This window comes from Bombina bombina, chromosome 1, assembly GCF_027579735.1.
Source record: "Bombina bombina isolate aBomBom1 chromosome 1, aBomBom1.pri, whole genome shotgun sequence".
In the NCBI taxonomy this organism is placed as follows: domain Eukaryota; kingdom Metazoa; phylum Chordata; class Amphibia; order Anura; family Bombinatoridae; genus Bombina; species Bombina bombina.
This window is the reverse complement of record NC_069499.1, coordinates 289480765-289503128: the sequence shown is the minus strand read 5'-3', so window position 1 is coordinate 289503128 and position 22364 is coordinate 289480765. Positions and strand designations below refer to the sequence as shown.

General features: G+C 41.7%; 1 protein-coding gene across 1 annotated transcript in view; it reads right to left on the bottom strand.

Annotated features, from left to right (window-relative positions):
• Positions 1–22364, bottom strand: part of DTX3L (deltex E3 ubiquitin ligase 3L) — a 525788-nt gene that overhangs the window by 357461 nt on the left and 145963 nt on the right. Inside the window, exon 2 of the mRNA XM_053698039.1 lies at positions 14536–14996. Within this exon, the coding sequence (XP_053554014.1) occupies positions 14536–14996 (461 nt within the window). The remainder of the gene's footprint in view (positions 1–14535; positions 14997–22364) is intronic.

Genomic DNA, 22364 nt, shown 5'->3' with positions numbered 1-22364 from the left:
AATCTCCAAGCAGTCAGCCGCAGAGAAATTAGATTTGGATGTTTGAATGGACCTTGGAGTAGAAGGTCCTGCCTCAGCGGCAGAGTCCATGGTGGAAAGGATGACATGTCCACCAGATCTGCATACCAAGTCCTGCGTGGCCATGCAGGTGCTATCAAAATCACTGAAGCTCTCTCCTGCTTGATCTTGGCAATCAGACGAGGGAGGAGAGGAAATGGTGGGAACACATAAGCCAGGCTGAAGGACCAGGGCACTGCTAGAGCATCTATCAGCGCTGCCTGGGGATCCCTTGACCTGGACCCGCAACAAGAAAGCTTGGTGTTCTGACGAGACGCCATCAGATCCAGTTCTGGTTTGCCCCATAATTGAATCAGCTGGGCAAATACCTCCGGATGGAGCTCCCACTCCCCCGGATGAAAAGTCTGCCGACTTAGAAAATCCGCCTCCCAGTTCTCTAATCCTGGGATATGGATAGCTGAGAGATGGCAAGAGTGAACCTCTGCCCATAGAATTATCTTTGAAACCTCCAACATTGCCAGGGGGCTTCTTGTTCCCCCCTGATGGTTGATATAGGCTACAGTCGTGATATTGTCCGACTGAAATCTGATGAACCTGACCGCAGCTAGTTGAGGCCAAGCCTGAAGAGCATTGAATATCGCTCTCAGTTCCAGAATGTTTATCGGAAGGAGGGCTTCCTCCTGAGTCCACGAACCCTGAGCCTTCAGGGAGTTCCAGACTGCGCTCCAGCCCAGAAGGCTGCCATCTGTCGTCACTATAGTCCACTCTGGCCTGCGGAAACTCATTCCCCTGGACAGATGGACCCGAGATAACCACCAGAGAAGAGAATCCCTGGTCTCTTGATCCAGATTTAGCAGAGGGGACAAATCTTTGTAGTCCCCATTCCACTGATTGAGCATGCAAAGTTGCAGTGGTCTGAGATGTAGGCGGGCAAACAGAACTATGTCCATTGCCGCTACCATTAGGCCGATTACTTCCATACACTGAGCCACTGACGGCCGAGAAGTGGAATAAAGAGCACGGCAGGAAGTTAGAAGCTTTGATAACCTGACCTCTGTCAGAAAAATTTTCATTTTTACTGAATCTATCAGTGTTCCTAGGAAGTAAACTCTTGTGAGAGGGGAGAGAGAACTCTTTTCTTCGTCCACCTTCCACCCGTGAGACCTCAGAAAGGCCAGAACAATGTCCGTATGGGACTTGGCAATTTGAAAAGTCGACGCCTGTATCAGAATGTCGTCTAGGTAAGGAGCCACCGCTATGCCCCGTGGCCTTAGAACCGCCAGTAGGGACCCTAGAACCTTCGTAAAGATTCTTGGTGAAATGGCTAACCGGAAGGGAAGAGCCACAAACTGGTAATGCCTGTCTAAGAAGGCGAACCTGAGGAACTGATGATGATCTCTGTGAATCGGAATGTGGAGATAAGCATCCTTTAAGTCCAGGGCAGTCATATATTGACCCTCCTGGATCATAGGGAGGATGGTTCGTATAGTCTCCATCTTGAAGGATGGGACCCTGAGAAATTTGTTTAGGATCTTGAGATCCAAGATTGGTCTGAAAGTTCCCTCTTTTTTGGGAACTATAAACAGATTTGAATAGAAGCCCTGCCCCTGTTCCTCCCTTGGAACTGGGTGGATCACTCCCATAACCAGTAGGTCTTGAACACAACATAAGAATGCCTCTCTCTTTATCTGGTTTACAGATAATTGTGAGAGATTAAATCTCCCCTTTGGAGATGAAGCTTTGAAGTCCAGAAGATTTCCCTGGGAAACAATCTCTAATGCCCAGGGATCCTGGACGTCTCTTGCCCAAGCCTGGGCGAAGAGAGAAAGTCTGCCCCCTACTAGATCCGGTCCCGGATCGGGGGCTACTCCTTCATGCTGTCTTAGAGGCGGTAGCAGGTTTTTTGGCCTGCTTTCCCTTGTTCCAAGCCTGGTTCGGTCTCCAGACTGGTTTGGACTGGGCAGAATTTCCCTCTTGTTTTGCATTAGAGGAAGCTGAAGCTGCGCCACTCTTGAAGTTTCGAAATGAACAAAATTATTCTGTTTGGTCCTTAATTTATTGGACCTATCCTGAGGAAGGGCGTGACCTTTTCCTCCAGTAATATCAGAAATGATCTCCTTCAGGCCCGGCCCGAATAGGGTCTGTCCTTTGAAGGGGATGTTAAGAAGCTTAGACTTTGAAGTAACGTCTGCTGACCAGGACTTAAGCCATAGCGCCCTGCGCGCCAGAATGGCAAAACCTGAATTCTTAGCTGTTAGTTTGGTTAGATGAAACACGGCGTCAGAAATAAAGGAATTAGCTAACTTGAGAGCATTAATCCTGTCTAAAATATCATCTAACGGGGTCTCCACTTGTAGAGCTTCCTCAAGAGACTCAAACCAAAAAGCCGCTGCAGCAGTAACTGGGGCAATGCATGCAAGAGGCTGGAGAATAAAACCTTGATGGATAAAAATTTTCTTAAGGAGACCCTCCAATTTTTTATCCATAGGATCTAAGAAAGCACAACTGTCCTCCACGGGGATAGTTGTACGCTTAGCTAGGGTAGAAACAGCACCCTCCACCTTAGGGACTGTCTGCCACGAGTCCCGTATAGCGATATCTATTGGAAACATCTTTTTAAAAGCAGGAGGGGGTTAGAACGGAACACCTGGTCTATCCCATTCCTTAGTAATAATTTCCGAAAACCTCTTAGGGACTGGAAAAACATCAGTGTAAACAGGCACTGCAAAGTATTTGTCCATTTTACACAATTTCTCTGGAACTACAATGGGGTCACAGTCATCCAGAGTCGCTAAAACCTCCCTCAGCAATAAGCGGAGGTGTTCAAGCTTAAATTTAAAGGCTGTCATTTCAGAATCGGACTGAAGTAACGTCTTCCCTGAATCTGAAATCTCACCCTCAGATAGCAACTCCCTTGCCACGGCTTCGGAGCATTGTGAGGGTATATCGGACATAGCTACTAAAGCATCAGAAAGCTCTGTATTTGTTCTAGCCCCAGAGCTGTCTCGCTTTCCTTGTAACCCTGGCAGTTTGGACAATACCTCTGTAGGGTATTAGTCATAACTGCCGCCATGTCTTGTAAGGTAAACGCATTGGACGCGCTAGATGTACTTGGCGTCACTTGAGCGAGAGTTATAGGTTCTGACACATGGGGAGAGCTAGATGGCATAACCTCCCTTTTGTCAGTCTGAGAAACCTCTGGAGATAAATCTTTAAATGCCATAATATGGTCTTTATAATTTATAGAAATTTCAGTACATTTGGTACACATTCTAAGAGGGGGTTCCACAATGGCTTCTAAACATATTGAACAAGGAGTTTCCTCTATGTCAGACATGTTTAACAGACTAGTAATGAGACCAGCAAGCTTGGAAAACACTTTAATAAATGTGAAACAACAAGTAAATAAAAACGGTACTGTGCCTTTAAGAGAAAAAAACTATCACATACACTGCAAAACAGTGTCAAAAAGTAGTAAACTCTTCGAAATTTTTACAGTGTGTATAAGGGACTAAAGCAGCATTGCACCCACTTGCAAATGGATGATTAACCCTTTAGGCCCCAAACTGGATTTAAAAAACCTTAAAAAACGTTAATAAACAGTTAAGCACCTTTGCCACAGCTCTGCTGTGGCTCCTACCTGCCCTCAAATACGATTTAGGGAAGAAATAAGCCCTCTATAGTGGTCCTCAGATGCCAGAGGACTCCTTTAGGGAAGCTGGATGTCTCAGTCTGAATATGAACTGCGCATCTAGAGCGCGAAAATAGGCCCCTTCCACCATGCACTCGATGTCAGAGGGCCTTAAGAAAATACTCCTAGGAGTATCTGACTAGCCATGTGGAAACTAGGCCCCAAAAAACGATTTATCACCCTCAGAGAAAAAAACTTTCTTTCTATATAACATGTAAACGTTTTGTCACTAAGACAGAGCTTTCCAAACTTTTCATGTTGGTGACACACTTTTTAGACCTACATCATTTCGCGACACAGTAATTCAGGTGTACTGGCAAACAGGAGGTTAAACTAACTTGTTTTAAGAGATACAGACACATACATAAATGATATAATAATGAAATGTATTTACAAGTAACAGTATGTATGTGCAAGAATTAAAAAATGTTTAATAACACCAATAGCTACCTACTATTTTGATGGGATGTATGAGGTTGATGGGATGAACAGAATTTCTAAATATTTGGTGGAATATTAGATAAAGACACTCGCATTTCATCATCAAGCATTTTTAAGCTTCCCCTTCCTATCCATATATCAAGAGCAGGAGCAGCAATGCACTACTGGGAGCTAGCTGCAAAAAAACCCCCCACTTTGACTTCTGACTTTAGCCCAGCGTTTAAGCTGCTGCCCTCAGAGCTCTGCGAGTCCGACTGACTACTGCCCGCGCTGCAAACACACTGCTGTCCCACTCACTAACTACACGTGCAGTCACGAGCCGATTGAGGAGACTACACGTGCAGTCAGGAGCCAATGTGCCGCCAATGGGAATAGTTTCAGTTCCCACTGAGCTGCGCCAATAGGTTAAGATAATCTGTGACCCATAAGGTATCAATCACGTGTCAACCACGAGATATGCGTAGCAGGCAGACGGAAAGTCAGAAACCCCAAAAAATTGTTGAAAAAAATTAAATTTAAAAAAATTTGTGCTGAAGCAGGGACACACCTACACACTGCTGCCGACACACTAGTGTGTCCCGACACACAGTTTGGAAAGCACTGCACTAAGAAATATGAGTATTAACATGAATATTACCCTTTTTTGTAAGCATGATCCCAGTCGTTGTTAAATCACTGAATCAGGCTTACCTCAATTATACAAGACTCTATCAGCATTTTCTAGATCTTATCATCTCTCTAGAAATAAATATACTGAACATACCTCAAAGCAGGTAATCTGCAGACCGTTCCCCCAACTGAAGTCTTTCCCATACTCTTCAGTTATGCGTGAGAACAGCAATGGACCTTAGTTACAAACCGCTAAGATCATCAACCTCCAGGCAGATTCTTCTTCTAATTTCTGCCTGGGAGTAAAACAGTACAACGCCGGTACCGTTTAAAAATAACAAACTCTTGATTGAAGGTAAAAACTACACTAAGTCACCACATATCTCTTATACTTCCTATCTTGTTGAGAGTTGCAAGAGAATGACTGGGGGTGGCAGTTAGGGGAGGAGCTATATAGACAGCTCTGCTGTGGGTGTCCTCTTGCAACTTCCTGTTGGGAAGGAGAATATCCCACAAGTAATGGATGAACCCGTGGACTGGATACACCTTACAAGAGAAAGCCCTACCGAAATCACAACTCTTAAGAGTAGTAAGAAACAACTCTGAGAATGAAAAAATAGATGAACAATTGGGGGAGATGATTCGCCGTTTTGAATCAAGGAGCTATCCTAAACAACTACTATCTAGTCAATGCAAAGGAATATTGACTAATCAGGATGCAATTACACAACAAGAACCACCCAGGATGACATTTGTCACCACATTTACTGGGGACAAGGGACCATTGATGGACACTCTGAAGAAACATTGGGACATTATTAACACGAACAAATCCCTACCTTTGGTCAAAACAGGACCACCGAGGATAGGCTACGGGATGTTTTGATTAAAACTGATCCGGTACACTGTTATAAACAGTCCACCTGGCTTGACATCAAGAAATTGGGTGTGTTTCGATGTTTAGGATGCGTTACATGCGGGGGCCTGATTACTGGCTCCACTTTCATTGACCCACACAGACGAAAAACCTATAAACATAGGTTTCGTCTTACTTGTACTACTACCTATATCGTGTATCGTTTACACTGCAGCTGTGGACTGTATTACGTGGGGAAAACCTCCGATGATCTCCGCACTCGAATGGCGAATCATCGCTCTGCCATTAGGACTGCGTTGAAAAACGGCACCTCGAAACAGCCTGTGGCCAGACATTTCTATGAATTACAGCACAGTGTATCAGATCTCAAATACACCATTATAGATCATGTACCACCTATGCCGAGAGGAGGAAACAGAGATAAATTGCTCCTGCAGAGAGAAGCAAAAACAGAATTTATGTTTACCTGATAAATTACTTTCTCCAACGGTGTGTCCGGTCCACGGCGTCATCCTTACTTGTGGGATATTCTCCTCCCCAACAGGAAATGGCAAAGAGCCCAGCAAAGCTGGTCACATGATCCCTCCTAGGCTCCGCCTACCCCAGTCATTCGACCGACGTTAAGGAGGAATATTTGCATAGGAGAAACCATATGATACCGTGGTGACTGTAGTTAAAGAAAATAAATTATCAGACCTGATTAAAAAACCAGGGCGGGCCGTGGACCAGACACACCGTTGGAGAAAGTAATTTATCAGGTAAACATAAATTCTGTTTTCTCCAACATAGGTGTGTCCGGTCCACGGCGTCATCCTTACTTGTGGGAACCAATACCAAAGCCTTAGGACACGGATGATGGGAGGGAGCAAATCAGGTCACCTAGATGGAAGGCACCACGGCTTGCAAAACCTTTCTCCCAAAAATAGCCTCAGAAGAAGCAAAAGTATCAAACTTGTAAAATTTGGTAAAAGTGTGCAGTGAAGACCAAGTCGCTGCCCTACATATCTGATCAACAGAAGCCTCGTTCTTGAAGGCCCATGTGGAAGCCACAGCCCTAGTGGAATGAGCTGTGATTCTTTCGGGAGGCTGCCGTCCGGCAGTCTCGTAAGCCAATCTGATGATGCTTTTAATCCAAAAAGAGAGAGAGGTAGAAGTTGCTTTTTGACCTCTCCTTTTACCGGAATAAACAACAAACAAGGAAGATGTTTGTCTAAAATCCTTTGTAGCATCTAAATAGAATTTTAGAGCGCGAACAACATCCAAATTGTGCAACAAACGTTCCTTCTTCGAAACTGGTTTCGGACACAGAGAAGGTACGATAATCTCCTGGTTAATGTTTTTGTTAGAAACAACTTTTGGAAGAAAACCAGGTTTAGTACGTAAAACCACCTTATCTGCATGGAACACCAGATAAGGAGGAGAACACTGCAGAGCAGATAATTCTGAAACTCTTCTAGCAGAAGAAATTGCAACCAAAAACAAAACTTTCCAAGATAATAACTTAATATCAACGGAATGTAAGGGTTCAAACGGAACCCCCTGAAGAACTAAGTTGAGACTCCAAGGAGGAGTCAAAGGTTTGTAAACAGGCTTGATTCTAACCAGAGCCTGAACAAAGGCTTGAACATCTGGCACAGCTGCCAGCTTTTTGTGAAGTAACACAGACAAGGCAGAAATCTGTCCCTTCAGGGAACTTGCAGATAATCCTTTTTCCAATCCTTCTTGAAGGAAGGATAGAATCTTAGGAATCTTAACCTTGTCCCAAGGGAATCCTTTAGATTCACACCAACAGATATATTTTTTCCAAATTTTGTGGTAAATCTTTCTAGTTACAGGCTTTCTGGCCTGAACAAGAGTATCGATAACAGAATCTGAGAACCCTCGCTTCGATAAGATCAAGCGTTCAATCTCCAAGCAGTCAGCTGGAGTGAGACCAGATTCGGATGTTCGAACGGACCTTGAACAAGAAGGTCTCGTCTCAAAGGTAGCTTCCATGGTGGAGCCGATGACATATTCACCAGATCTGCATACCAAGTCCTGCGTGGCCACGCAGGAGCTATCAAGATCACCGACGCCCTTTCCTGATTGATCCTGGCTACCAGCCTGGGGATGAGAGGAAACGGCGGGAATACATAAGCTAGTTTGAAGGTCCAAGGTGCTACTAGTGCATCCACTAGAGCCGCCTTGGGATCCCTGGATCTGGACCCGTAGCAAGGAACTTTGAAGTTCTGACGAGAGGCCATCAGATCCATGTCTGGAATGCCCCACAGTTGAGTGACTTGGGCAAAGATTTCCGGATGGAGTTCCCACTCCCCCGGATGCAATGTCTGACGACTCAGAAAATCCGCTTCCCAATTTTCCACTCCTGGGATGTGGATAGCAGACAGGTGGCAAGAGTGAGACTCCGCCCATAGAATGATTTTGGTCACTTCTTCCATCGCCAGGGAACTCCTTGTTCCCCCCTGATGGTTGATGTACGCAACAGTTGTCATGTTGTCTGATTGAAACCGTATGAACTTGGCCCTCGCTAGCTGAGGCCAAGCCTTGAGAGCATTGAATATCGCTCTCAGTTCCAGAATATTTATCGGTAGAAGAGATTCTTCCCGAGACCAAAGACCCTGAGCTTTCAGGGATCCCCAGACCGCGCCCCAGCCCATCAGACTGGCGTTGGTCGTGACAATGACCCACTCTGGTCTGCGGAAGGTCATCCCTTGTGACAGGTTGTCCAGGGACAGCCACCAACGGAGTGAGTCTCTGGTCCTCTGATTTACTTGTATCCTCGGAGACAAGTTTGTATAGTCCCCATTCCACTGACTGAGCATGCACAGTTGTAATGGTCTTAGATGAATGCGCGCAAAAGGAACTATGTCCATTGCCGCTACCATCAAACCTATCACTTCCATGCACTGCGCTATGGAAGGAAGAGGAACGGAATGAAGTATCCGACAAGAGTCTAGAAGTTTTGTTTTTCTGGCCTCTGTCAGAAAAATCCTCATTTCTAAGGAGTCTATTATTGTTCCCAAGAAGGGAACCCTTGTTGACGGAGATAGAGAACTCTTTTCCACGTTCACTTTCCATCCGTGAGATCTGAGAAAGGCCAGGACGATGTCCGTGTGAGCCTTTGCTTGAGGAAGGGACGACGCTTGAATCAGAATGTCGTCCAAGTAAGGTACTACAGCAATGCCCCTTGGTCTTAGCACAGCTAGAAGGGACCCTAGTACCTTTGTGAAAATCCTTGGAGCAGTGGCTAATCCGAAAGGAAGCGCCACGAACTGGTAATGCTTGTCCAGGAATGCGAACCTTAGGAACCGATGATGTTCCATGTGGATAGGAATATGTAGATACGCATCCTTTAAATCCACCGTGGTCATGAATTGACCTTCCTGGATGGAAGGAAGAATTGTTCGAATGGTTTCCATTTTGAACGATGGAACCTTGAGAAACTTGTTTAAGATCTTAAGATCTAAGATTGGTCTGAACGTTCCCTCTTTTTTGGGAACTATGAACAGATTGGAGTAGAACCCCATCCCTTGTTCTCCTAATGGAACAGGATGAATCACTCCCATTTTTAACAGGTCTTCTACACAACGTAAGAATGCCTGTCTTTTTATGTGGTCTGAAGACAACTGAGACCTGTGGAACCTCCCCCTTGGGGGAAGCCCCTTGAATTCCAGAAGATAACCTTGGGAGACTATTTCTAGCGCCCAAGGATCCAGAACATCTCTTGCCCAAGCCTGAGCGAAGAGAGAGAGTCTGCCCCCCACCAGATCCGGTCCCGGATCGGGGGCCAACATTTCATGCTGTTTTGGTAGCAGTGGCAGGTTTCTTGGCCTGCTTTCCCTTGTTCCAGCCTTGCATTGGTCTCCAAGCTGGCCTGGCTTGAGAAGTATTACCCTCTTGCTTAGAGGACGTAGCACTTTGGGCTGGTCCGTTTCTACGAAAGGGACGAAAATTAGGTTTATTTTTGGCCTTGAAAGGCCGATCCTGAGGAAGGGCGTGGCCCTTACCCCCAGTGATATCAGAGATAATCTCTTTCAAGTCAGGGCCAAACAGCGTTTTCCCCTTGAAAGGAATGTTAAGTAGCTTGTTCTTGGAAGACGCATCAGCTGACCAAGATTTCAACCAAAGCGCTCTGCGCGCCACAATAGCAAACCCAGAATTCTTAGCCGCTAACCTAGCCAATTGCAAAGTGGCGTCTAGGGTGAAAGAATTAGCCAATTTGAGAGCATTGATTCTGTCCATAATCTCCTCATAAGGAGGAGAATCACTATCGACCGCCTTTACCAGCTCATCGAACCAGAAACACGCGGCTGTAGCGACAGGGACAATGCATGAAATTGGTTGTAGAAGGTAACCCTGCTGAACAAACATCTTTTTAAGTAAACCTTCTAATTTTTTATCCATAGGATCTTTGAAAGCACAACTATCTTCTATGGGTATAGTGGTGCGTTTGTTTAAAGTGGAAACCGCTCCCTCGACCTTGGGGACTGTCTGCCATAAGTCCTTTCTGGGGTCGACCATAGGAAACAATTTTTTAAATATGGGGGGAGGGACGAAAGGAATACCGGGCCTGTTCCCTGAATCAGTAATTTCTCCCTCAGACAAAACCTCCCTGGCCCCATCAGACTGGTTTAGGGGCCCTTCAGAACCATTATTATCAGCGTCGTCATGCTCTTCAGTATCTAAAACAGAGCAGTCGCGCTTACGCTGATAAGTGTGCATTTTGGCTAAAATGTTTTTGACAGAATTATCCATTACAGCCGTTAATTGTTGCATAGTAAGGAGTATTGGCGCGCTAGATGTACTAGGGGCCTCCTGAGTGGGCAAGACTCGTGTAGACGAAGGAGGGAATGATGCAGTACCATGCTTACTCCCCTCACTTGAGGAATCATCTTGGGCATCATTGTCATTGTCACATAAATCACATTTATTTAAATGAGAAGGAACTCTGGCTTCCCCACATTCAGAACACAGTCTATCTGGTAGTTCAGACATGTTAAACAGGCATAAACTTGATAACAAAGTACAAAAAACGTTTTAAAATAAAACCGTTACTGTCACTTTAAATTTTAAACTGAACACCGAAAATGAGGCTCTGCCTATGATTTGGGAAAGCCCCTAAGAATAAGGTGTCTAAAACAGTGCCTGCCGATATAATCTTATCAAAATACCCAGATTAAATGATTCCTCAAGGCTAAATATGTGTTAATAATGAATCGATTTAGCCCAGAAAAAGACTACAGTCTTAATAAGCCCTTGTGAAGCCCTTATTTACTATCTTAATAAACATGGCTTACCGGATCCCATAGGGAAAATGACAGCTTCCAGCATTACATCGTCTTGTTAGAATGTGTCATACCTCAAGCAGCAAGAGACTGCTCACTGTTCCCCCAACTGAAGTTAATTCCTCTCAACAGTCCTGTGTGGAACAGCCATGGATTTTAGTAACGGTTGCTAAAATCATTTTCCTCATACAAACAGAAATCTTCATCTCTTTTCTGTTTCTGAGTAAATAGTACATACCAGCACTATTTTAAAATAACAAACTCTTGATTGAATAATAAAAACTACAGTTAAACACTAAAAAACTCTAAGCCATCTCCGTGGAGATGTTGCCTGTACAACGGCAAAGAGAATGACTGGGGTAGGCGGAGCCTAGGAGGGATCATGTGACCAGCTTTGCTGGGCTCTTTGCCATTTCCTGTTGGGGAGGAGAATATCCCACAAGTAAGGATGACGCCGTGGACCGGACACACCTATGTTGGAGAAATGGACATTTTTATTAGACACTATTATACCCAAGGGCTTAAACACCCACCTAGATTGGCAGGTGTTTTTATAGCCATAATTGTGGTCCATGTTCCATTTTTTCTCCTATGATCTAGCCTTTAACTATAAGAGTTGTTCTCTATTTTCATCTTTCAATTGTAACACATAACAGATAATTTGTTATTGGTTTAGTATCTGTCACCATGTTCGTTTCTATGGTAACTTACATGTCATTGTCTCTGCAGGGCACACAGTTATATTGGATTTGACTGGAATAGTCTCTAGTGGGTTATATTGTGCCTGATATTTGGGCTTCCCCCCTTTTTTCCTTGTATCGATCCAATACCTGTTTGCCCTGCTTATACCTGACTTGTTTCATATTATGTTTTGTTGTTTATCATTGCTTGGCAACATGATTGTCCCATCCACGCAGTATGACCCGTTACTTTTGTTTTCCGGCTTCGGATTGTGTGTCAGTTGCTATGACAACCACTTGATGTTACGTACTGGGTGGGTGAATGTGCAGCTTGGTGACATTAGGTATATTATATTGTGTCTATTACGATCTTACCGCCTTATTGTTTAATATTATTGATTATAGTTGGTTCTTTGATGTTTTTACCTGCTCAGTATTACCCGATATTACCACTTCCGGTTTTCGGGCTTCTTGTTACTATGGCAACCACGCTATACCAGATTCTATACTGAGTAGGGGTTTATATCTCTAGGTAATGTCTGCTTTGCTTATTTATTCATTCTCAATATATTATCCTTTATTTGGCATGTTGTTCTTTTGATGTTGTAATCTGCTCCACGTTGCCTCGGCCGATCACGTCTCCCGGTTCTCTGGGGGGCAGGTCCACTGAGGAGAGCGTGCTCACGTTTGTTTGTTTGAAGAATCATTTATAACACGGTTTGGTGGGTAAGTAATGGTACTTTTGTAAGTCTGAGGACGGATTCCTTGCAATCCGAAAACGTTCACTATTAAAGTGACTACTATTTTTGAAAGACCTTTGGAGTGCTATTCTGTTTGTTCATATTACTTTGGTGATCAGCACCCAGGGCTTGTGTTGGCTAAAAATCTGGAGTACACTTTGTTGAATTTATATATATATATATATATTTTTTTTTTTTTTAAAGACTCATTTCTAAGTGCCATCCTTTAGGAAGCATATAGTATACATCAGCAGTATAAGCATGGAGAAGCAGCCCCTCCAAAATAAGAATATAGACCCCCAGCAGTACAGTAGAGCAGGTTCCCAGGTAGACTGACACTGTGGGAACATACAGCAGACATGAACCTGTCCTCATGCACATTGAATAAGGGCACCAAACACAGCAGAACATTTTTCACTAAATAAATCTCATTGCAGAAAATGAAAAAAAGTTCTGCCTCTGGGGGATTATGTGAGGGAAGCACTTTTATAATTATATGCGGTCAAATATGACTTTTAGGTTTTAATACAGGGGAGGGTAAACATAGGTCTGCCGTTGTGTAGTTTAAGGTATCTATATATTAATCTTACATTTTGCACAAAATTAGTGAACTCCTTAACCCTTGCCATGACGAAAAAGACCATAAGAAAGCATTATACACTAATCAACTATTCTAACTGAAGAAAATACATACATACATTTTTGGTAAGAATGTTAAAGAAAAAAGGACTGAAGACTCTTGTTCACTGTATCACAGCTAAGTATAATACTAAAGTCAGTACCATAGTTGATATATCCTCAAGCAAGCATATGTTATTTAATAAAGTAAAAAAAGATCATGAATAAGTATTTCTTAGACCAGGGTAGGCAACATTTTGGCCGTGTTGTGCTAAAGTTAAGCGTTGAGATCCTTTGAAGTGCCAAATACATACACATGCAATTAGCTGGAACCAGGGTGGATAAAAATCAATTATTTAAAAAAACAACAACAAATAAATAAATAGGATTTTTTTTTATTTAAATAGATTTTTTCTCAAAAAGGAATTAAAAAATGTCATGCTCTCCCATTTTTTCTATCTTGAAAATATGAATCACATATTATTGGTTTTGTAGTTTTCAAAACTGAATTTGTGTCTGCAGAAATGACATGCCCCTTCTTCACAGCCAAAATGTTATAAAATTAACATACAGAGTTGATAAATAGAACTAAAAAAGAGGCATAATCATGAAAGATAACTTTTGGGTTTCAGATATAGCATACCATTTTTAGCTTTACTTCTATTATCAGATTTGCTTCATTCTCTTGCAATCCTTTGTTGAAAGAAAGCAATGCTCAACTGGGGCCTAGTTGAATTACATTGGGTGAAACAGTGACAAGCAGCTAGCTCACAGTAGTCTGTTGCTTCTGAGACTACCTATACAGGCTTTTCAAGAAAGGAAACCAAGAGAACAAAGCAAATTAGATAAAGAGAACTCAATTGAAAATTGTTAAAAATTGCATGTTCTTTCTGAATCATTAAAGTTTTATTTTGACTTTACTGTCCCTTTAATGTCATTGCTTCCCTTCAAATCTATGTACACAGAATCAACCCATACTACGTGTTTCAAAAAGCTCACTGAATAGAAGATTGTTTGGAGTTTGATCAAATATGAAAGATTAACCATTTAAATTATTCTAAAAATGAAAATGATGATTTAAATTGATTTAAAATCAGTCTGACTAGTGTTTTAAATACTGATTTAAATCAAATCTACTCCGGCTAGAAAACAAATATATAAATGTATTTGTAAATAAACCATGATTTTTTAGCTACCTTTCCCAACTACTGTGGAATTGGTGGTGTGTTATGAAAAGTAATAATTGTAAAGTGAGTTTAAAACAGTAAAATGTCTGAGCGGTTCAGTTGCATTTTTTACTATACTATATAGTTTAAGTGTAATCCTGTTTTTGTGGTTTACAATAAAATATTTATTATACACAATTATGTATCCATTGAACTTCTGTGCTTTTTCTCATATGAAAGTACCGGAGGCCCAGCTGCCTCCAGTGCTTTACACTGCCGTGCAAATGAACAAGTATGTATCTTTAAGGCATTTCAATTACAAGAAAAAGAAGAAAAAAGTATGGAAAGAGTAGGCAATTCTTTGTCTTTATAATTTTGCAAACAAGAAAAGAAAGAGAAAAGCTGGTTACCTTGTTGGTTAAATTTTCAGATTCTGCAATTCTCATGGAATACTCATTAGCTTTGGTTCTCCCTATCTCTGTCTTCACAATGTCTCCGCTATTCTTATCATCTTTTGTAGTCTCATCTCTCTTTTCTTCTGATGCTGAAGTTACTTTGTTCTTACTGCCAAACTGCAGATTTTTGGTGACATCCTGACAAATTTCAGGTTGTCCCGTAAATTCTGTATTTTTGATGGAATAGTTCATAGACTGGGTTCTCTCTGTGTTGGTGCTACCAATTATTTCTTCAGTTTTACATTTATCTTTTGCATCCTGGAATTTTTCTTCTTCTGAGGTGACTTTTCGCTTACTCTCTAACTGCGCCTCATGATTTCTGTTTTCATCAGGTATGGGGTTATATTTTGTAACTATCAGGCGCAAGTTCTTGTCAACTAAGTAATGGTCTTCTTTATTCAGCACTCGTTCCCAATCTATATATAAAGAGGGAAATAGAATTATAAAAAACTGTTACTTTTAAATAATGAGTTTGCATCCTAATATTGCATACAAATTGCATACATTACCTTCTTGTTCAAAGAATTGCCTTTATTTTATATACAGTCACAAGGATAACTATTATAAAAATTCCTTGAATGACATCTCTTATGAAAAAAGCCTTACAAGTAACCATATTGGGAAGGAACATTATTTGTAAAAACAATTTGTAGAAATAGCATTTTTGTAGAAGAGACATTTTGAGCACAGCAATAGAGAACATTTTTAAAAAAAAGATCTTATAAGTAGAAATATTTTAAATAAAAACATTTTTAAGAAAAAAACATTCAATAAAGCTGGAATTAAAAAAGCAAGCCAAATCAAAATCTCTGTTTAGGCCCTTTGGAATCAAACACCTAGATTACGAGTTCTGCGTTAGCCTTAAAAAGCAGCGTTAAGGGGTCCTAACGCTACAAATTGCATACATTACCTTCTTGTTCAAAGAATTGCCTTTATTTTATATACAGTCACAAGGATAACTATTATAAAAATTCCTTGAATGACATCTCTTATGAAAAAAGCCTTACAAGTAACCATATTGGGAAGGAACATTATTTGTAAAAACAATTTGTAGAAATAGCATTTTTGTAGAAGAGACATTTTGAGCAATAGAGAACATTTTAAAAAAAAGATCTTATAAGTACATTTTTAAGAAAAAAACATTCAATAAAGCTGGAATTAAAAAAAGCAAGCCAAGGAGGGGCGGAGTTTGGCCGCGGCTAAGATGGCTGCTTAAATCCAGAGCTCCGGCATGTCAGGGACTTTCAAAGTAAATATACATATGTTACTGTGACCGATAACTGGAAGAAACCGGAGGGAACAACTGTTTAAAGTGCCAGGAATGAAGCGGTAACTTTATTTATACAGGGACTGTGACTTTGGCGGTACGGGACACAGCAGAGAGAGAAGAGACTGTCTAATTTAGGCCTATCAGTAAAAACAGCATACACTCGAGAGCGATAAGCCCTATAATACCAGTCACTCACCCGCTACTTTCACCCCCATTCCGGGTACGACCCCAGCTTACAAATTAAGGTGCGTCATAACCCTAGGCCAGAAAAAAATCTCAGGATGAAGCCGTTTATGTGCACGCACTTATACCACTCAAGGGCACGCTGAGCCACGCTGGGCCTTATAACTTTAATGCGGGACTAATGCACAAATACCAGCTCTCTGCCTCATCTCCCATAGTCTTACAGTTGAGAACCGGTGAGACTTATTTATAATTCTATATGTAAAAAACGCAGAGGGCGATCGTTAATATAAAGAGTAATTGGATATCATCTGTGTGTTGCCTTGTAACCGGAATATAACAACAAACGCTTCCAAGACACATTGTCACACATAAAACTGCCTCACTATGGCTGCAAGGAAAGGCATTAAGCCTCATAAACAACTAAAATCACTGGGGAAGGAGCACTCTGTGAGTTCCTTTTTTTCAGCTTCAGAACACAAAAGACCCTCACCGACAAAACTCCTCAGAGAGCAATCATCCCCCAGTTCACTGCTGGAGGATGAAATTTCACAAGACCAAGAAACATCTACAAATGTGCCTATGTCTCTACTGTCTTCTCTGGCATCAAAGCAGGATATAGCAGACATTGTCAGGACCTGCATGAGAGAGGAAATGGCGGAAATTAAGCAGGACATACACACTCTGGGTTTTAGAGTGGAAGCCATTGAAGACCAGTCAGAACTGGCTAAGGAGGAGATTGCAAGCATACAGGATCAAGTAACCTCTCAAGCTGACATTATTGAAGATCTTAGTGACAAACTTGAAGACCTTGAAAATAGGGGTCGGAGAAAGAACCTTAGAATCAGGGGAATTCCCGAGTCAGTGCCACCAAAAGATTTTTATACTTATTTTGCAGCCCTGTTTGCCCACCTAAAAGGATCACAACAGCCGGTTGATATGCCTTGGGACAGAGCCCACAGAGCCTTAAGGCCAAGACCCCCAGACACAGCGCCACCCAGGGATGTCATTATAAAATTTAAATGCTTTATGAATAAAGAAGAAATCTTGACATTATCTAGAAAGAATCAACCTATACGCTTCAGAGGGACTGTTCTACAATTCTACGCCGATCTGTCCCCAAGAACTTTACAAAGACGCAGAGAGCTGGCGCCTCTAACTAAGCTGTTGAGAGATAAGAAAATCTTATACCGTTGGGGATTCCCCTTTCATCTATATGTGTTGCGAGACACAAGGAAGCTAATATGCAGGAAAGTCTCAGAAGTCCCAGAATTCTGCAAGGCCTTAGACCTTGACCCACCAGACTTTTCATCAGATGATAATCAGCAACACACACCACCAAGAAGAGAGAAAAGGCTACAAACAGAGAGATGGCAGCAAACATCCTCAAAGGCAAGCAAGAAGCTTTCCTCACAAGGCGCCCCACCAGAAAAAAGACGGGCGAACAATGCAGTTATTGAAGACGGGACTTGATTAAAACTCACTCAGGATTACAGACTCTGAGGAACTGTCCAAAAAGGATGGGTAACTAATTATAGACTCTGATTGGGTTATCCCAGCATGAATAAGTTTTCTGTGTGACGGTTTTTGCATGTTTACTTAGACTTATATAGAGTTAGTTTAACATAATGGTAAAATATGGTTCTACACAAACTTCACTCCTGGCTTCTTGTAGAGTATTATATTTTATTCTATCCCTCATTTCATCTAATATAAATACCAGACAGAGGGATGAAATGACGTTCCTTATTGATAGTTAGATACGAAATGGGATCACTGTAATTTATATCATCGACCCTGATCCCCCTCTAGAGTAAGGTCCCGTGGTTAAACATGGTTCCAATGCCTGCCCTCAGATATAGGGTAGGCATCAACTCTTCTTTTTTTTGGTTAACTATATATTTGTTAAGTTTCAGTTTGTTATATTATTTTCTTTTTGTTTCTTTAATGTGTTCATATTATCTGCAAATCAGATATCGAAGTAAGGTAATAGCAATGCATATGGTAAGATATTGTACATGGTGTGTCTCATCGAAACCTAATATACTACTTGTCAATGGACACTCCTAACAAAACACTTACATTTATCACGCAAAATGTAAAGGGTCTTAACTCCCCGGCCAAAAGATCTGTGGCAATGTCTGATTTTCATAAAAGAAAAGGGGATATTTTATTCCTACAAGAGACGCATTTTAAGCGCTCTCACGAGCCAAAATATATGAGCTCTAACTATAATCAACATTTCCACAGCTCCGGCACCTCAAAAAAGTGTGGTGTAAGTATCTTGATACACAAGGCCATATCTTTTCAACAGATCCAAACATACACTGATTTAGAAGGCCGATTTCTGGCAATCTTCGGATTATTATACGGTAGACCGGTTACACTAATTAATCTCTATGCACCTAACACCCAACAACTTCCCTATTTTAGGAAAACATTTAGACGCATACTGGATATAGCTAAAGGATTAATCTTTATAGGGGGGGACCTTAACATTCCCATAAACCCAAGGATGGACAGCTCTAACCCAAACCCCAGCACATCTAAACGTACACTTAAACACTTATGGAAAATAATGAGAGATTACAATTTCTATGACATTTGGAGATTTATTAACCCAGACAAAAAGGAATACACTTTTTTTTCTTCCCCAAATAAGACATATAGCCGATTAGACTACCTGATCACCAATCAAATAGGGCTGGAACATATAAAAAACTCTGGGATCACTCACACAGTATGGTCGGATCACTCGGCCGTATATTTTGATATTGCATGGCCTAATACCCCTGTTACCCCATACATATGGAAGCTAGATGATTCCTTATTAAAAGGAGAGGTACAACTCACTAAAACTCAGAAAGCATTACAGGAATATTTTCTCTTTAATTCTACGGGGGATACCGACCCGATTACAGTTTGGGAAGCACATAAGTGTTTTATGAGAGGGGAATTCATGAAGAGAAAAGCCCAATTCAGAAGATTAGATAGGCAGAAATACTTAGACCTCACCTTAAGATTATCGGATCTAGAACATAAACACAGACTAAATCAGGACGACCCAGACGTGACCCAATCACTCCAGGACACTAGAAAAGCACTTCATGATATGTTATTGCAGGAATATACAGATACCAGATCCAAAGTTAGACAGAGATTTTATTATGAAGGTAATAGGGCGGGTAAACTCCTAGCTAGGGCACTAAAAATTAAAAAACTGAAAACATTCATACATGAGATAAAAACACCTAAAAACACTAAAGTTTATTCAACCAAAGATATCCTCCTACAATTCGATGAATATTACACACAACTATACAATATTAAGCGAGAAACGGACAGCTCGTTTGCTGCCATAGATATGCAAACTTACCTGCAAGCACTTCCCATTCCCACACTAAACAAAGAACAAACGACAGACCTAGAAGCACCCATCACTCCAGAAGAGATAAAAATGGCGATACACGATCTTAACCCTGGAAAAAGCCCGGGCCCAGATGGCTTTTCCACCCAATACTATAAAGCCCTTGCCCCAATATTGATACCCCATTTGTTAGACATTTTCAATAGAGTGAATGACCAGAACCCTTTTCCGCAGACTATGCTGGAGGCACACATTACGGTGCTCCCAAAGCCTGGGAAACCTCCCGATACACCCCAAAATTTTAGACCCATCTCACTGTTAAATGTCGATGTGAAATTGTTCGCAAAGATCCTGGCATTACGCATCAATAAAATCCTCCCGAATCTAATTCATACGAATCAAGTAGGTTTTACACCCCACAGAGAGGCGAGGGACAATACTATTAAAATATTGAATCTGCTTGAATATGCTCATATATATAATATACCAACAATCTTCCTTGCTATGGATGCCGAAAAGGCTTTTGATAGATTGAACTGGACCTTCTTAAGAGGTTCACTGGAGAGATTTGGAATGGGGGAGGGCTTTATTAATAAAATCTTTACACTATATAATGCACCTACGGCCAAAATCAAATTAAACGATTCCCTCTCAGGCAAGGTTCCGATCAACAATGGAACCAGACAGGGATGCCCCTTATCACCCATTCTGTTTGTACTGACTATTGAAATTTTAGCTGCAGCAATTCGACACAACATTAATATAAAAGGTATTCAGATTCAAAAAGATCAATACAAACAGGCATTGTATGCTGATGACGTTATACTGACGCTCACATCCCCACAACAATCCTTAGAGGCACTAAAAGTAGAATTAGATATATATGGTGCACTCTCCGGTTTCAAAATTAACCCCACTAAATCAGAGATGCTAGGGATCCATATCACTAAACCAGAATTACAGGAGATTGCGAATAAATACCACTTTCACATACAAAATTCCTCTATCAAATATCTAGGGGTCCAAATATCACACAACCAGGAAACTCTATTCAAACAGAACTACCAAACCCTTTTAGATGAAATACAGCGAGAATTAAGCAATTGGGAACACAAAAATTTATCCTGGGTGGGAAGAATGGAGGCATTCAAGATGTCAGGCCTACCTAAGATCTTATACAAATTTCAAACTGTACCTATCCCATTACCTCAATCCTATCTGACCACACTGCAGAAACAGAATTTATGTTTACCTGATAAATTTCTTTCTCCAACGGTGTGTCCGGTCCACGGCGTCATCCTTACTTGTGGGATATTCTCTTCCCCAACAGGAAATGGCAAAGAGCCCAGCAAAGCTGGTCACATGATCCCTCCTAGGCTCCGCCTACCCCAGTCATTCGACCGACGTTAAGGAGGAATAATAGCATAGGAGAAACCACATGGTACCGTGGTGACTGTAGTTAAAGAAAATAAATTATCAGACCTGATTTAAAAACCAGGGCGGGCCGTGGACCGGACACACCGTTGGAGAAAGAAATTTATCAGGTAAACATAAATTCTGTTTTCTCCAACATAGGTGTGTCCGGTCCACGGCGTCATCCTTACTTGTGGGAACCAATACCAAAGCTTTAGGACACGGATGAAGGGAGGGAGCAAATCAGGTCACCTAAATGGAAGGCACCACGGCTTGCAAAACCTTTCTCCCAAAAATAGCCTCAGAAGAAGCAAAAGTATCAAACTTGTAAAATTTGGTAAAAGTGTGCAGTGAAGACCAAGTCGCTGCCCTACATATCTGATCAACAGAAGCCTCGTTCTTGAAGGCCCATGTGGAAGCCACAGCCCTAGTGGAATGAGCCGTGATTCTTTCGGGAGGCTGCCGTCCGGCAGTCTCGTAAGCCAATCTGATGATGCTTTTAATCCAAAAAGAGAGAGAGGTAGAAGTTGCTTTTTGACCTCTCCTTTTACCTGAATAAACAACAAACAGGGAAGATGTTTGTCTAAAATCCTTTGTAGCATCTAAATAGAATTTTAGAGCGCGAACAACATCCAAATTGTGCAACAAGCGTTCCTTCTTTGAAACTGGTTTCGGACACAGAGAAGGTACGATAATCTCCTGGTTAATGTTTTTGTTAGAAACAACTTTCGGAAGAAAACCAGGTTTAGTACGTAAAACCACCTTATCTGCATGGAACACCAGATAAGGAGGAGAACACTGCAGAGCAGATAATTCTGAAACTCTTCTAGCAGAAGAAATTGCAACTAAAAACAAAACTTTCCAAGATAATAACTTAATATCAACGGAATGTAAGGGTTCAAACGGAACCCCCTGAAGAACTGAAAGAACTAAATTGAGACTCCAAGGAGGAGTCAAAGGTTTGTAAACAGGCTTGATTCTAACCAGAGCCTGAACAAAGGCTTGAACATCTGGCACAGCTGCCAGTTTTTTGTGAAGTAACACCGACAAGGCAGAAATCTGTCCCTTCAGGGAACTTGCCGATAATCCTTTTTCCAATCCTTCTTGAAGGAAGGATAGAATCCTAGGAATCTTAACCTTGTCCCAAGGGAATCCTTTAGATTCACACCAACAGATATATTTTTTCCAAATTTTGTGGTAAATCTTTCTAGTTACAGGCTTTCTGGCCTGAACAAGAGTATCGATAACAGAATCTGAGAAACCTCGCTTCGATAAAATCAAGCGTTCAATCTCCAAGCAGTCAGCTGGAGTGAAACCAGATTCGGATGTTCGAACGGACCCTGAACAAGAAGGTCTCGTCTCAAAGGTAGCTTCCAAGGTGGAGCCGATGACATATTCACCAGATCTGCATACCAAGTCCTGCGTGGCCACGCAGGAGCTATCAAGATCACCGACGCCCTCTCCTGATTGATCCTGGCTACCAGCCTGGGGATGAGAGGAAACGGCGGGAACACATAAGCTAGTTTGAAGGTCCAAGGTGCTACTAGTGCA